The sequence below is a fragment of the Eriocheir sinensis genome, chromosome 25, assembly GCF_024679095.1.
Source record: "Eriocheir sinensis breed Jianghai 21 chromosome 25, ASM2467909v1, whole genome shotgun sequence".
NCBI classification, from domain to species: Eukaryota; Metazoa; Arthropoda; class Malacostraca; order Decapoda; family Varunidae; genus Eriocheir; species Eriocheir sinensis.
The window spans coordinates 18,734,436-18,749,435 of NC_066533.1; the positions used below are offsets into that span (position 1 = coordinate 18,734,436).

Below are 15,000 nucleotides of genomic sequence, written 5' to 3' on the forward strand. Positions count from 1 at the left end.
TCTCTCAACAATTGGACCAAATTTCTCTAACAATAGGAAGAGAGAGAGAGAGAGAGAGAGAGAGAGAGAGAGAGAGAGAGAGAGAGAGAGAGAGAGAGAGAGTCCCCAGATGGAATACAGTGGATAATCACATCGCTTATGTTATTCAGAATCGCGTGAGGGGATAATTATTGCTGGGAGGATGACTTACGATGAAGGTCGAGGAGAGAAATATAGAGACCATCAAATGAGTCTCCGGGAAAAATCACGAGATCGGATTAATTAGAGAGAGAGAGAGAGAGAGAGAGAGAGAGAGAGAGAGAGAGAGAGAGAGAGAATGGGAATAAAAGTCCTCATGAAAACAAACACTGAATGAAAATAAATTAATACATAAATTTTAAAAGATGAAACAAAAAAAAACATAATTAACAGACATATTTAAACACAGACAGACAGACAGACAGGTATACGTAGACAGACAGGTGTGAAGGTAAATAAGACAGACAGGTAGACAGACAGACAGAAAGAGAGACATTCGAAAAAAGTTGAAAGAAAGTGAGAGAGAAAGAAAATAAGTCGGCAGTGGGTGAGGTTCTTGTTTTCTCTCTTTCTTTAATCTTTTTTCTTTCTTTACTTTTCTTCTTTTCTTCTTCATCTTGTCTCTCCTTTATCTTCTTTCTTTCCTTCTCATCCAATTCCCCTTCGTCCTTTTTCTCATCTTCTATTTCTTCTTTCTCTTTTTTTCTTTCTTCTTCCTCTTCTTTTCTCCTTTTATCTTCTTTCTTTATAATTCCTCTCCATCCTTCTCTTTCTCTACAATCTTTCTTTCCTATTTTACTTTTCTTCTTTTTCTCGTTTTTCATCTCCTTTTCTCCTTCTTCCTTTCTTCTTTGTTCCTTCTTCTTCTCCATCTTCTCTTTCATCATCGTCTATTTCTTCTTCTTCCAGCAAACCACTTAATTCTTTGTTTGCATCTCCTTCGTCAAAGTTCATTCGCCTCCTCCTCCTCCTCCTCCTCCTCTTCCTCTTGCTTCACAAAGGTTGCTAGGGGTTGGATAAGAGGAAGAGGAAAAAGAGGTAGGTTTAATAATTGCTTGTGGAAGAGCTAAGAGGCGATGAGAGAGAGAGAGAGAGAGAGAGAGAGAGAGGGAGAGAGATGTGTATGTGTCTTATCAAATTGGAGTCTGATCCCTAATTAAGGTTTCTCGTAATATATAAAATAACTACATCTTAAGCTTGGTCTATTTACGTGTCTCCTTGCCTCTCTCTCTCTCTCCCTCTCTATCCCTCCCTCTCTCTCTCTCTCTCTCTCTCTCCCTTCTATTCTTAGTTCCCCGCTCCCTCCCTCCATCATTATAATTATTGCCCGGGCTTATTCCGCTCACAACGTTTCCTGGGGAGTGTATTTTTTGCTTGTTTTTTTACTTCCTTCTCTCGTTCATTCATTAAATCATTCATTCATTACTTCATTTATGTATTTTGTGCTTTCTCTTTTTCCCTCCTTCCTTGTTTTTTGTTTCTTCATTTCTTTCTGTCTTTATTTTCTTCTTTTCTCTCTTTTCTTCTTCGTTTTTTTTTCTTTCTTTATCTCTTCCCATCTTTCATTCTCCCAATTTTCTTCTTTCTCCTCATTTCATTTCTTTCTCCCATTCTTGCTTCCTTTCTTCTCTCCTCTCTATCCTTGTTTGTTTTATTTCTTCATCTTGTATCTCTTTTCCTTCTTTCATTCTCATTTATTTTCTCCTTCCTTTCCTCCGTGATTTCTATTTCTTCATTCCTTTCTTTTCCTCTCCCTCTCTTTCTTATCTGTTTTGTTTTTCCTCCAGTATCTCTTCTCTTTTTTTCATTCTCTTTCCTTCCTATCCCTTTTTTTTCCTCCTGCCATCCTTCCTGCCTTCCTTCTCTCTTCAATGTTTTCTTCTCGTATCTCTTCCCTTCTTCCTCTTACACGACTTTCCCCTCTTGCTTTTCCTCTTTCCCATTTTCCTGTCTTTAGACCTGTCCCTTACCTCCCTCTCTCCCTCTCTCTCTCCTTAGCTTCCTCTCTATCCTTCCTTCCTTCCTTCCTACGCTTGACCTTCCCGTCCTCTCTTCTCCTAATTCTCCATTCCTATGTCTTCCTTTCGTTTCCTTCCTCTCTTTACCTTCGATTCCTTCCTCTTGAGTTCATGGGCAGACCCAGCTTCTCTTTCTCCCTCCTCCTCCTTCTCTCTCTCTCTCTCTCTCTCTCTCTCTCTCTCTCTCTCTCTCTCTCTCTCTCTCTCTCTCTCTCTCTCTCTCTCCACCCAAACTCTCATTCCACCCCCAAAAGTTAAATCCCCGAACCAACTGCATTGCGGCAAATACGCCCTTTTCGTAGTAGCAGCAGTAGCAGTAGTAGTAGTAGTAGTAGTAGTGGTGGTGGTGGTAGCGGCGGTCAACGGTTAGGAAATTGATGCTGGGGATTTTTTTTTTTTTCGGCCTTTTTTTCGCACGATTCCTGGTGATTGGAAAGTCGTTGGAATAATTGCCAGCGCGGGTGTTACTATTTTTTTTACACCTGGTGGGAGAGAATGGTCGCAGGTGATGGTGCGTGGTATTGTATGTCTGTTATGTTTTGTTTTGTTGTGGGAGTTTTGTTGCGGAAGTATTTGTAGTAGTGGTAGTAGTAGTAGTAGTAGTAGTAGTAGTAGTAGTAGTAGTAAGAGGAGGAGGAGGCGGAAAAGGAAAATAGGAGGAAAAAGAAGAACAAGAACAAGAAGATAATAATGAAAAACGAAAAAGAAAAAAGAGAAAAAGGAAAAAAAATATAGAAAAAAAAGGAGGAGGAGAAGGAGGAGGAAAAGAAGGAGTAGGAGTAATATTAATAAACGTATCATTATCATTATCATCATCAGCAGCATCATCAACACACTCAAACTATTATTACCATCCTTATTTTTGTTATTCCAGTGAACAAAGTTTGGAATACTAATGAGAGGAAGCTTCATAACGACGGGCGGTGTAGTATTGACAGTGTGTGTGTGTGTGTGTGTGTGTGTGTGTGTGTGTGTGTGTGTAATTATTTCCAACACAGCAACATAAACACACACTCATTCAGTTAGTCAGTGTGTTCAAATGAATGTGTGTATGTATGTATGTATGTGTTTGTGTAGACGTGTCATTTGCCGTGTCAATAGTGTCCCGGCCGTGTTGTATACGTGTAGTGGGTATGCCTGAATGCCTCATCACTATGGCATACGAAACAGGACAGCAACGTGAATAACTTGAACGCGGGTGACAAATGCAAACACTACACTACACACATACATATTTAGATAGATGGATAGATAGATAGATAGGTAGGTAGTGAATAGATATGTAGGTAGGTAGAGTACTAGTATTATAAGGAAGATATTAATTACAGGTGAGATCTTATTCTTATTTACCTGAAGACCTTTTTGAGCCGAATAAATGAGAGAGAGGAGAAGACGAAGAAGAGGAAGATAAGGGAAAGAGAAAGAAGAATTGAAGGATGAAAGAAATAATAAAAAAGACTGAGGGAAAAGAGAGGAAGGAGGAAGAGACAGGAAATAAAGATAACAGGAGAGAAAACAGGAGAAGGAAAATGGAAGAAGGAGGAAGAGACAGGAAATGAAGATAACAGGAGAAGGAAAATGGAAGAAAGAGGAAGAGACAGGAAATGAAGATAATAGAGAAAACAGGAGAAGGAAAATGGAGAAAGGAAGGAAGGAAGGAAGGAAGGAGGCAAGGAAGGAAAAAAAAGAATGCCAGAGAGAAAAAAAAGGAGGATTACGTAAACATAAACGAGAGAGAGAGTGAGAGAGAGAGATTATTTGAGTTAATGGTTCGAGATAAGATGTTAAGTATGTCCATTTCTTTGTTTAATTACTCTCTCTCTCTCTCTCTCTCTCTCTCTCTCTCTCTCTCTCTCTCTCTCTCTCTCTCTCAATATTTATCTTTCAATCCTCAATTTTAGTCTCTGATGAATTATCGACAGAGAGAGAGAGAGAGAGAGAGAGAGACAAAAAGAACAGTTCCATTGATTTCATTTGACACACACACACACACACACACACACACACACACACACACACACACACACACACACACACAATATTCCTCCCTGCCATTTATCTCCCTCTCTCTCTCTTTCTCTCCCTCGCTAATCCACACCATCTCCTCTATCTCTCCCTTGTCCAATAACTATCTCTCTCCCTCTCTCTCTCTCTCTTTCTCCCCCTCTCTTCCTCTACCTCTCACCCTTTTGTTTGTTCATTCATCCTTATTCTCCTCTATTGCCCTTTCTTCCCTTATATTGCACGCATGTTAAATAGTTACCTGTTTAACCTACGTTTCTCTATTCGTTTATGTATAGTTATTTTTAGAAGTGTCCCCTAAAAAGATGTTTCCCACGAATATAACGAAAATATTAATGATTATCAACTGGGTCTTCACGGTTGGCATTTTGCGTACGACAGTCATTATTGGGTTCCCCGAGGAGCTTGTGAAAGGGTGATTGAGAGCGCTTCAAACTTTCGCCCAATTTATTCAAGAGCAATTATTTCATTCCCCGCGACGTTTTCCTGGTGGCGTGATGTAGTGGGTGTCTGTCTGTCTGTATGTCTGTCTGGTTTTAATTCGTGGTTTATGTGTTTTGTGAATGTGTGTCTATCTTCCCTTCTCTTTCTCTCCCTTTCTCTCCTCTCCACTCTATCCCTTTCCTCTCCTCCTGCTGCTACTACTGCTTCTATTTCTCCTCATTCTCCTCCTCCTCCTCCTCCTCTCACCCTTCCTTACCCACTCTCGTATGCATGAAATTTTAAGGGGCAATAGGTAAATAGGATGATACATAGATATACAGATAGATAGGATGATAGATAGACATACAGATAGCTAGGATGATACATAGATAGATACAGATACAGATAGGATGATACATAGATATACAGATAGATAGACATACACGTGGACAGGTGAACATAGAAACACCTACGTAGATATGGAAAACTATCGATTGGTCAAAATATAGATAGATAGACAGACAGACATAGATAAATAGACACATCAGCTTTCAACGATCTTACAAACAGATACAAATATAAACAATAACCCGAATTCTTCCCCTCTGTCTCCCCTCTCAAGGTCGCGAACAACAATCAAAATAAAGTACAAAAACACGGTGGAGGCGAGGAAAGTTGAAGCCCTGTAGCTCCTTCGACTCCCGCTGCCCCTCCTCCGCCATCTCCTCCTACTTGCCCCCTCCTCTTCCTCCTCCTCCTCCCTCGTGGCGGTGGTGGTGGTGACTCTACCCCCCCCCCCTCCCACGCCCTCAGGTAACTCTTGAAATCATGTCGCTGGTGAGGTGAAGCGAGAAGACACTTGATGATTGAAAAAGGTGGAACGTGAAGTAAGGAAGGACAGATTAGTAAAACAGCAAGAAGAAGTATAAAAACAGATAAGGAACGGCTAAAAAGTGAATAAAGGAAAACGGCAATAAAGCAAGAGAAAATGGGGGAATATAAAGCGATAAAACACGTGATTATTGAGGAAACTGAAACATGAAGGAAAGGAAAGATAATTAAATAAAGAAGAGTAAAGGTTAAGACTGAGGTAAGGAACATATAAAGACTTAAGAAAGGAAAGGGTCAGTAAAACAAAAGAGAAAGGAAAACATAAACAAGTATTCGAGTAACATAGAATAATTGGATGTTTTTGGACTCCCTCTGTGGTGTTTGTATGTGACTTGAGACTGTGAAGCAAAGCGGAAGACAAAAAAGGAAAGAAAAGGAAGAAAGGAAAAGAAAACACAGAAATCATAAGCAAAAACAAAGACAACTTCAGTGGGGTTGATTTCTACGTATACTGTTTTGTGATTCGTTTTATCTCTGAGACGTTAACAAAAAACAAGAAAAGAAAAGAGAAACACCAATCAAAACATCAAGAAAACAACAACAAATCAACCAATAAGACAAACAAAACAAAAATAATCAAAGAAGAAATAAAACGTATTGACTGCCCTTCCTTTTCTCGACGTGACATTAAACTAATTAGCGGAACTCTCAGCCAGCGACGTATTGCTTCCTGACTGGCTAGCGTGTGGAGGCGTGATGACGTGGCGAGCTGTGATTGGCTGGTGATGAGGGAGGCCGCGGGGGGGAGCAGGGCGGACGCGTGGTTATGATTGGCCGCCACGATGAGTCTGACGCCGCTGGACGAGGACACGTCAGAGGAGGTAAGCTATGATGCCTAAAACATAAGAACATAAGAACGTAAGGAGCTTGCAAGAGGCCGGTTGGCCTATACAAGGCAGCTCCTGTACACTCAACCCCACCATACCTCAATATCCATGAATTTATCCAACTTTTTCTTGAATGTATCTATGGTATTGTCACCCACAAAATGACAGTCAAACCTATTCCATTCATCCACCACTCTATTTGTGAACCAATTCTTGTCTATGTCTTTGCTGAATCTGAATTTGTCTAACTTGAAACCATAACTACGTGTCTTACCTGGTTCTTTTACTATCAGAACCCTTTTGACATCCCCTTTATTGAAGCCCTTCATCCATTTATAGACCCCGATAAGGTCTCCTCGCAACCTTCGCCTTTCTAGAGAGTGTAGATTTAAATGCTTGAGTCTGTCCTCATAGGGCAAGTTTCTCACACCCTGAATCATTTTTGTCATCCTTCTCTGTACAGATTCTAACATCTTGATATCCATTCTATAGTAGGGTGACCAGAACTGGACCGCGTAATCAAGGTGAGGTCTAACTAGAGCTAAGTAAAGTTTGAGGATGACCTCAGCGCTCCTATTGCTTACGCTCCTTGAGATGAAACCCAGTACTCTGTTTGCACGATTCTTAGCCTGAATGCATTGGGCCCTTGGACGGAGGTCAGTGCTCACTAAGACTCCTAAGTCCCTCTCACACCCAGACCTGTTTAGAGGAGTGCCATTTAAGGAGTAATTATGTGAGGGGTTATTCCTACCTACACTCAGAATACTACACTTCCCGACATTAAGTTCCATCTGTCACTTCCCCGCCCAATCATAAAGTCTGTCAAGCCTGATTGGATTACTCTAACGATCTTGGTATCATCTGCGAACTTACTGACATCACTACTAATTCCTGTGTCCAAGTCATTGATGTAAATAATAAAAAGCAGCGGACCCAGCACCGACCCTAGAGGGACGTCACTCGTAACACTGCCCCATTCAGATTTTTTACCATTGATTTGCACTCTCTGCTTTCTACCACTAAGCCACGCCCTGATCCAGTTCAAGACTTTCCCATCTACGCCGTGAGCCTGTAATTTTAGTAATAGCCGGTGATAAGGGACTTTATCGAACGCTTTACTGAAATCTAGATATAGTATGTCATAGCTTTCATCTCTGTCAACCGCCTCGATTACTTTAGTGTTGAAGGACAACAGATTGGTAAGGCAAGACCTTCCTTTCGTGAACCCATGCTGTGAGTCATGAATTAAACTATGCTTCTTTTGATGGTCCCGAATGCCCCCGGCTATAATTGACTCCAGCATCTTGCCTACAACTGATGTTAAGCTAATTGGGCGATAATTTGAGGTGGCTGACTTGTTTCCCTTTTTGAAAATTGGTGTCACATTTGAATAGAGAGCTGACAGGTGTTGATAAAGGTGCTGAGTAATTGATTTTTTTCCTTTAATTAATTTTACTTGTGTTACGTCTTGATTTTCTTTATATTTGTTTCTTTCTGTTTTAGTTATTTTTTCTTGCTTTCATTTTTTTTTTATTTATCAGTTTGATCGAGGTAAACTATGACCTTATGTTTTATTCGCTACATCCTTTTTTTGTTGATCTTTATTTCAACAGGTATGGAAATTAAATGACCCACCTTGTTCTATAATGTTAGTTTATTTCTTTTTTTATTTTTTTATTCTGCCTCTCACTTTAGCCTTGCATTCATTCACCGCTAATTCTGAATGTACACTCCTATCACTTTGGTCCTTCACTTGTAAACGTAAACTTCATCCATTAGAAATTTAGTGCAAAACAACGCTTTCGATTTAAAAACACGCATCAAACACCCATCTTTTACTCATCTTTTTATTTAGTTCAAAACCACAATGTCAGTATAAAAAAAAACATCCATCATCCATCATTTAATCTATCTTTTAATATACAACAAGGAAAAAACAACTGAGGAAAACAAAACAACATCAACACATTCATTACAAAAAAAAAACGATATAAAACTCGTACCATTCATGTTTATAATCTATCTTTTAATATACAACAAGGAAAAAACAACAGAGGAAAACAAAACAACATCAACACATTCATTATAAAAAAACTATATAAAACTCGTACCATTCGCGTTTATAATCTATCTTTTAATATACAACCACAAAAAACAACAGAAAACAAACACAAAAACAACACTATCAATATAAAAAGAATTCATCTCTCATCCATCTATTTAATCCAACGCAGCATCATGATCACGAGGAAGGGAGGAAGGAAGGAAGGAAGAGATTAACCCAAACATCTTCAGCGTCCTCGATAATGTGTTTCCTGATTACCACGCAAACTCCTTCCCTCCTGCCCGCAAAATTCATCTCGAGGCTGATCACTCTATTTCCTCCTCTCCCTCTCCTCTCCTCTCCTTCTCTCTCCTTCCATCCTTCTTCCTCCTTCGCCAGCATATCACTCCCTGTCAAAAGAAGTCAGTATTCTCCCTTGTCATCGTTCCTCCTCTTCCTCTTCCTCTTTCTCTTCCTTATCTCGGTTTCTTTCCTCTTCTTTTCCTAAACAAGTCAGAATTCTCCCTTCTCATTGCTCTTTCTCCTCTTCTTTGTCTTCTTTCTCTCCTGTTCTTTCTTCCTATCTTGTCTTTTCTCTTGTCATCTCCTCTTTCTTTTCTGAACCTCTTTTCTCTTTTTTTGTATTTATTTCCCTTCTTTTTTTTTCCTTCCCTTCTCCTCCTCCTTTTCTCTCACCTTACCCTCCCTTACTTTACCTGTTTCTCCCCCTTCTCTTCCCTTCCCTTTCCTTCCCTTCCTTTCCCTTCCATTTCCTATCCTTTTCCTTCCCTTCCCTTCCCTTCCCTTCTCTTCCCTTCCCTGCTCTTCCCTTCCCATCCCATCTCATCCAATCCCTTTCCTTCTCTTTCCTTCCCTTCTCTTCCCTTCCCTTCCCTTCCTTTCCCTTCTCTTACCTTCCCTTCCCTTACCTTCCCTTCCCTTCCCTTCCCTTCCCATCCCACCTCATCCAATCCCTTTCCTTCCCTTTTCTTCCCTTCCCCTCCCTTCCTTTCCCTTCTCTTCCCATCCCTTCCCTTCCCTTCCTCTCCCTCACCTTCCCAAATAAAACAATCAATTCCCGGAACTCATTAGTATTATCCTCACCATCATCATCATTATATATATACATTGTTAATCTTTTTGTTGTTGTTTAGATGATCTGTTTTGCCATTAGCGTGTGGCTCGGGTTTCTTAATCGGTTAATTGGTGGGCAGGATAAACAGCTTCCTAGTGACCTAATTATCTTTTGTGTGTCAACTTGGAGTATTAATTATTTTTAGGTCGGCTTTTGTTGCGTGTGTGTTTTGCTGGTGATTCCTTTCTTTCTATCTTTCTTTTTCTTCTTTTGTATCTCATTGTCTCTTTCATTTCTCTTCTACGTCTGTTTTTTTTTCTTCCTTGCTTATTGCTTTCTCTCTTTTTCTTATTCTCTTATTCTTTGTTATTCTCTCTCTCCCTCTCTCTCTCTCCTTCCTTCTTTCATTCTGCATTCCCTTCTCTCCTCTCCTTCTTCCTTTTCCGTATTCTCTCATTCCATCTTATTCTCCCTCTCTCTCTCTCTCTCCTTCCTTCTTTCATTCTGCATTCCCTTCCTGTTCTCCTTCTTTCCGTATTCTCTCTTATTTTCTCTTCTTCCTTATTGCCTTCCTCCTCTCCTTCTTTCCCTGTTCCCTCTTATTCCTTTTTCTAACTCCTTTTCCTCGTTTTCCTTATCCAAACTTATCTAAACACAATCATTATATATTTTTACATAATTTCCTTCAATATCCTCCTTTTCCTATCTTCTGCTTCTCCCTTCTTCTTCTCTTCCTCCTCTTTCTCTTTCTCTCGTCTTTCCCTCTCGCCCATGTCCTTCTTTCCTCCGTATCCTTCTTCCTTCCTCTTCTTCCCCTTTATCCTTTGTTTTCTCTCCTCCTTTGCTTCCTCCATATTTTTATTCTTTCTTTTTTCACTTCTATTTCACTTCCTTTGTATCCCCTTCTCTCTCGTTCCCTTTTATTTATTTCCCTATCCTCTCCTTCATTCATATCGCCCTCCTCCTCCTCCTCCTCCTCCTCCTCCTCCTCTTCCTTTCTCTCCATTCCTAGCTTTTGTTCATCTTCCCTTCTTCTTCCCCTCTTCATCACATTTATTTGCGTTCTCTCTCCTCTTCCCTTTCCGTCACCTCCATCCTTTATCGTTTTATCTCTTCCCCTCTCTTTTACTTCTTCTTTTCCCCTCAAACTCATTCCATAACTCCATCCTTGTTTCTTTTCCTTCCCATACATTAGTTTATCCCTTCCAATACATCTTCTTTCCTCTCTAAATCATCCCCTTCCTCCACCCCATTCTTTTCCTGCCCTTATGTATGGTTTCCCCTTCCAATACCTCCTCTATCCCCTCTAACTCATCCCCTTTTTCAACCTTCCTGCCCCTACTCACGCCTCACCTTCTTCGTCCCTACAGCAGGAGCCCGAGCGACAGGGGGTGTGCGGGGCCCTCAGACACAGCGCCAATTGGAAGTGCTTCATGCTCACCTTGCTCATCCTCACCTGCCTCACCGCAATCACCTGGTGCAGACTCACGCAGGTAAATTGATCGACTACCTTGATTTTTTTTTTTTTTCAGTAAAGGAAGCAACTCAAGGGCAAAAAAAATAATGTCTTTACTAATGTTACCTGTTTTTTTTTTGTGTGTGTGTGTGTTTGTGTGTGTTTGTTTTGGGGTTTGTTTTTCTTTATTTGTACGTTAATGTTGATTTTTTTTTTCTTTTTGATTATCTGTATTTTTTCCTCTACTAATGTTATCTGTTTGTGTGTGTGTGAGTGTGTGTGTGTGTGTGTGTGTGTGTTCCCTTCCTTGACCCAAATCGCTTCCTGTTTCCTTTCTCTCCTCTCTCTCCACATTCCCTTCTCTCCTCCTCCTCCTCCTCCTCCTCCTCTTTCTCCTCCTCCTTTTTATCAACTTATTTCCTCTTATTTACGTGTTTATTGCATTATGTTTATTTTGTTTTTTTTCTTTTATTTGATTATTCTTTATTTATTCTGTCTTCTCTTATTCTTCCTTTTTTCTGTCTTTTCTTTTTCTCATTTTCTTTCTCTTCCTTTTCTTGACCTACTTTTCTTCCTCTCGCTCTCTTTCTCTCCGTATCTCCTTTCCCTCTCCTTCTCCAATGCATATTAAATCTCCTCTATATCTTCTCTCCCTCTCCTCCTCCTCCTTCTCTCTCTTTCTCCTCCTCCTCCATCTCCTCTATCTTCCCTCTCCCTCTCCTTCCTTTCCTTCTCTTGCCATCGACTTTCTCCTCATTTCCTCTCCAATTTTCTCCACCAATTTTATTCCTCCAAATTTTCCTCCTTACCTCCTCTTCCTGCTTCTCTTCCTTCTCCTCCTTCTCTTCCTCCTCCTTTCCTTATGCTTCCTATTTTCTGATTCCTTTTTTTTCCTTCCCTTCATTGTCCTTTTTTTCCTTTCCTTTTATTTCCTTTATTTCTTTTCCTTATTCTCCTTCCTTTCCTCTCCTCTCTTCTCTTCCATCTTCTCTTTCTTTTTCTTTTTTTTTCTTTCTTTCCTTGTCCTTCCTTTCCTTTTGCTTTTATCTCTTTTATTTATTTTCCTTATCCTTCTTCTTTTCCTCTTTTCTATTCCTCATCTTTTCTTTTTCACTCTTTTCCTCTTATCTCATTCCTCTCCTTCCTTTCTTCTCCTTTCTTTCTCTCCTCTTTCTTTTCTCTCTTCTTATTCCTCTCCTATACTTTCTCTTATTCATCTCTTCTCTGATTCTCTCTTCTTCTTCTTTTTCTTTCTTTTCTTCTCCCTTTTCTTCACCTCTCTCTCTTTTATACAGTAACTTCCTCCTCTTCTCTCCCTTCCCTCCCTTCCTTCCTTACCTTTCATATATATGTTTCACCTGACACACTTGCCCTTCCTTCCTCCATCCCTAACCTTCTCCCTCCCTACCCTTTCCTATTCAACACCTTCCCAGTTACCTTTCCCTTTACCTCACCTGTCCTTCCCTACCTTTCCTTACCCTCCATTTATATTTGATTGGACGCTTCTAATTTTAGCTTCTCTCTCCTCCTCTTCGTCATCCTCTTCCTCTTCCTTGTCCAACTTACACCTTTCCCTCTTGCTTTCTTCTTATTTATTTCTTCTATTTCTTTTTACTCATTATTTCTCCCTCTCTCCTTTCCCCTTGTTTTTTCTCGTGTCATCCCTTCTTCCTCTTTTTTTTTTTTCTCCTCTTTGCTCTCCAATTATTTTTATGCTCTTCCTTTGTTGCTTCTCTTTCACTTTCTTTGTATCGCTTTCTTTCTCTCTTTGTTCTTCTCATCTTTCTATCTCTTTATTCTCGTCTTCCTTCTCCCCTGTCCAAGTTTTTATCACATTCCTTCTTACCTGTTCACTTCTTTCACTCACCAATCTTCTTATTTGTCTACTATCTTTCACCTTCCTTTTTACCTATCTTTTTTTTCTCGCCTTCATCACCTGTACACCCATATCAACCTTCCTTCTCACCTGGGACTGTTTCTCTCACCTGGTCTCCTTCCTCCAGGTCACTAAGGTGTTCCTGGACTTCGACACCTTCCCCATCACCATGACGCGGAAGCTGAGTGCCTGTGAAGACGGCTACCTCTACATCCCCGTCGCCTTCCTCGCCATGCTCTACCTGGTCTACCTGCTCGAGTGCTTCCATTGCCCCACCAGGATGCAGGTAAGGCTGGGAGAGAGAGGGAGAGGGTGAGAGCTCCTACATATACTCTTCCTTTCAACTTCCCACCTGTTCCCTTCCTCCCAATACCTTCCATGTTTAGTTAATTTGATCGTTCTAATGTTAAATTTCTTCCCTCCCTTTACCTCTCTAAGGGAGCTTCCTGAGAATTTTCTGAGTCAAGACCTATAGTAACTGTTTGGGGTTTTGTTAGGATAGGTTAAGTTTTGGGTATCTTCAAAAACATGATAGCCAGCAAATTGTGGTATAAATCAACAAAGAATGACCTCACTTTGTTGTTTAGAAAGTCTCATTAATAAGGAAGAATACATGAATTTTCTGAGTCAAGACCTATAGTGACTGGGGTTTTGTTAGGTTAGGTTAGGTAAGTTTTGGGTATCTTCAAACACATGATAGCCAGCAACTTGTGGTATAAATCAACAAAGAATGACCTCACTTTGTTGTTTACAAAGTCTCATTAATAAGGAAGAATACATGAATTTTCTGAGTCAAGACCTATAGTGACTGGGGTTTTGTTAGGTTAGGTTAAGTTTTGGGTATCTTCAAACACGTTCTTTCCTTCACCACCGTCTTCCCCTTCCCAGCTGACGCACACCACGCCAGCATCCCACGTGGAGGCCATGATCGAGGCCATGAGGGCGGCACAGCCTGTCATCTGGTGGAAGGCGATGTGTTACCATTACGTCAGGAGGTGCCGCCACGTGACGCGATACCACAACGGGGACGCTTACACCAGCACGCAGGTAAGGCAACGAAAGGTGAGTAATGAACGAAAGGAACAGGTGGGGAAGGGGGGTAGAGAGTTAGTGAGGCAGGCAGTATGAGGATAAATAAAGAACAGGTTTGGGAAGGGTTATATTAGAAGGATGGGGTGATGGATAGGGTAGGGTGGAAGGTCGTAAAGAAGAGCTTAGGCAGGTACACGTAGATGAAAAGTGAAAGAAAGAACAGTTGTGGGAGGGTTGGAATGAGAGGGGTAAGGCATATGCAGAAGGGACAAAGAAAAACAGTCTTGGAAAGGGTTATCTGGAAGGGTTGGAGTGATGTGTAGGGAAGGTATATAGTAAGAATTAAAAAACAGGCTTGGAAAGGGTTGTATGGAAGGGATGGAGTAATGTGTAGGAAAGGTATATAGTAAGAATTAAAAAAACAGTCTTGGAAAGTGTTATCTGGAAGGGATGGAGTAATGTGCAGGAAAGGTATATAGGGACAATTAAAGAAGAGGTTTGGAAAGGATTATAACGAAGGGATAAGACAGCTGTAAGGAAAGGTAGAAGAGACAAATAAAGAAACAGATTTAGAAAGGGACTTTATGAAGACAATTGAACAGGTATAACGAACAGGTGTGCAGGAACAAATAAAGTACAAATGTTGGAAGGCTGATATAGATGGAGGTAAGACAGGTATAAAAGAAAGACCTAAAAGTAACATAAAAAAGACAGGTGTGAAAATGGAAGATATGGAAGGAACTTGGACAGGTATAAAAGACAGGTGTACGAAGGGTAGTATAGAAAGTGTTTACATATACAACAACTTACCTTTTTTCTAATGACCTCACTCTCTACCTCTTCATTTGTCTACCTCTACCTCTCTCTACCTCTACTAACTTATCTACATACCAATCCAATCCTCGTTCCTGGCTAACCATCTACCTGTCTCCCTTCCTCAGGTGTTTTACGAGCGTGTCAATTCGCACTCCGTCGGTACCTGCTTTCTCTTTTCCAACTGCGGCGTCAAGGACATCTCCAAGAAGCTCGTTAACCTGTCCAAGTTCGCCTGCACTAAGATACGGTGAGAAAGGGAAGGGAAGGGAACGGAAGGGAAGGGAACGGAACGGAACGGAAGGGAAGGAAAGGGAAGGGGAGGGAGGGAAGGGAAAAGGTTAAAGGGGATAGATAGATTGTTAGATGGATAGATAGATAGACAGTGAGGAAAGAATATAAAAAAAGATTAAGTTAAGAGAACAAGGGAAGGAAAAGAAGAGGATAAAAAGAGGAAGAGGAGAGAGAAGAGAAAGATGAAGTGCAGAAAATGGAGGAAAGAAGA

General features: G+C 40.6%; 1 protein-coding gene across 4 annotated transcripts in view; it reads left to right on the plus strand.

Moving 5' to 3' along the window:
- The window catches only part of LOC127003544 (transmembrane protein 151B-like), a 50,994-nt gene that overhangs the window by 24,817 nt on the left and 11,177 nt on the right, over positions 1–15,000 (plus strand). Inside the window, exons 3-8 of one of the 4 annotated variants that reach the window (XM_050870406.1) lie at positions 5,104–6,193; positions 6,663–6,723; positions 10,689–10,811; positions 12,778–12,936; positions 13,539–13,712; positions 14,624–14,745. In XM_050870406.1, the coding sequence (XP_050726363.1) occupies positions 10,752–10,811; positions 12,778–12,936; positions 13,539–13,712; positions 14,624–14,745 (515 nt within the window). In that variant the 5' untranslated portion in view covers positions 5,104–6,193; positions 6,663–6,723; positions 10,689–10,751. Of the gene's footprint in view, positions 1–5,103; positions 6,194–6,485; positions 6,724–10,688; positions 10,812–12,777; positions 12,937–13,538; positions 13,713–14,623; positions 14,746–15,000 lie in introns of those variants that run through there. The other 3 variants (XM_050870404.1, XM_050870405.1, XM_050870407.1) reach the window with 3 other exon arrangements.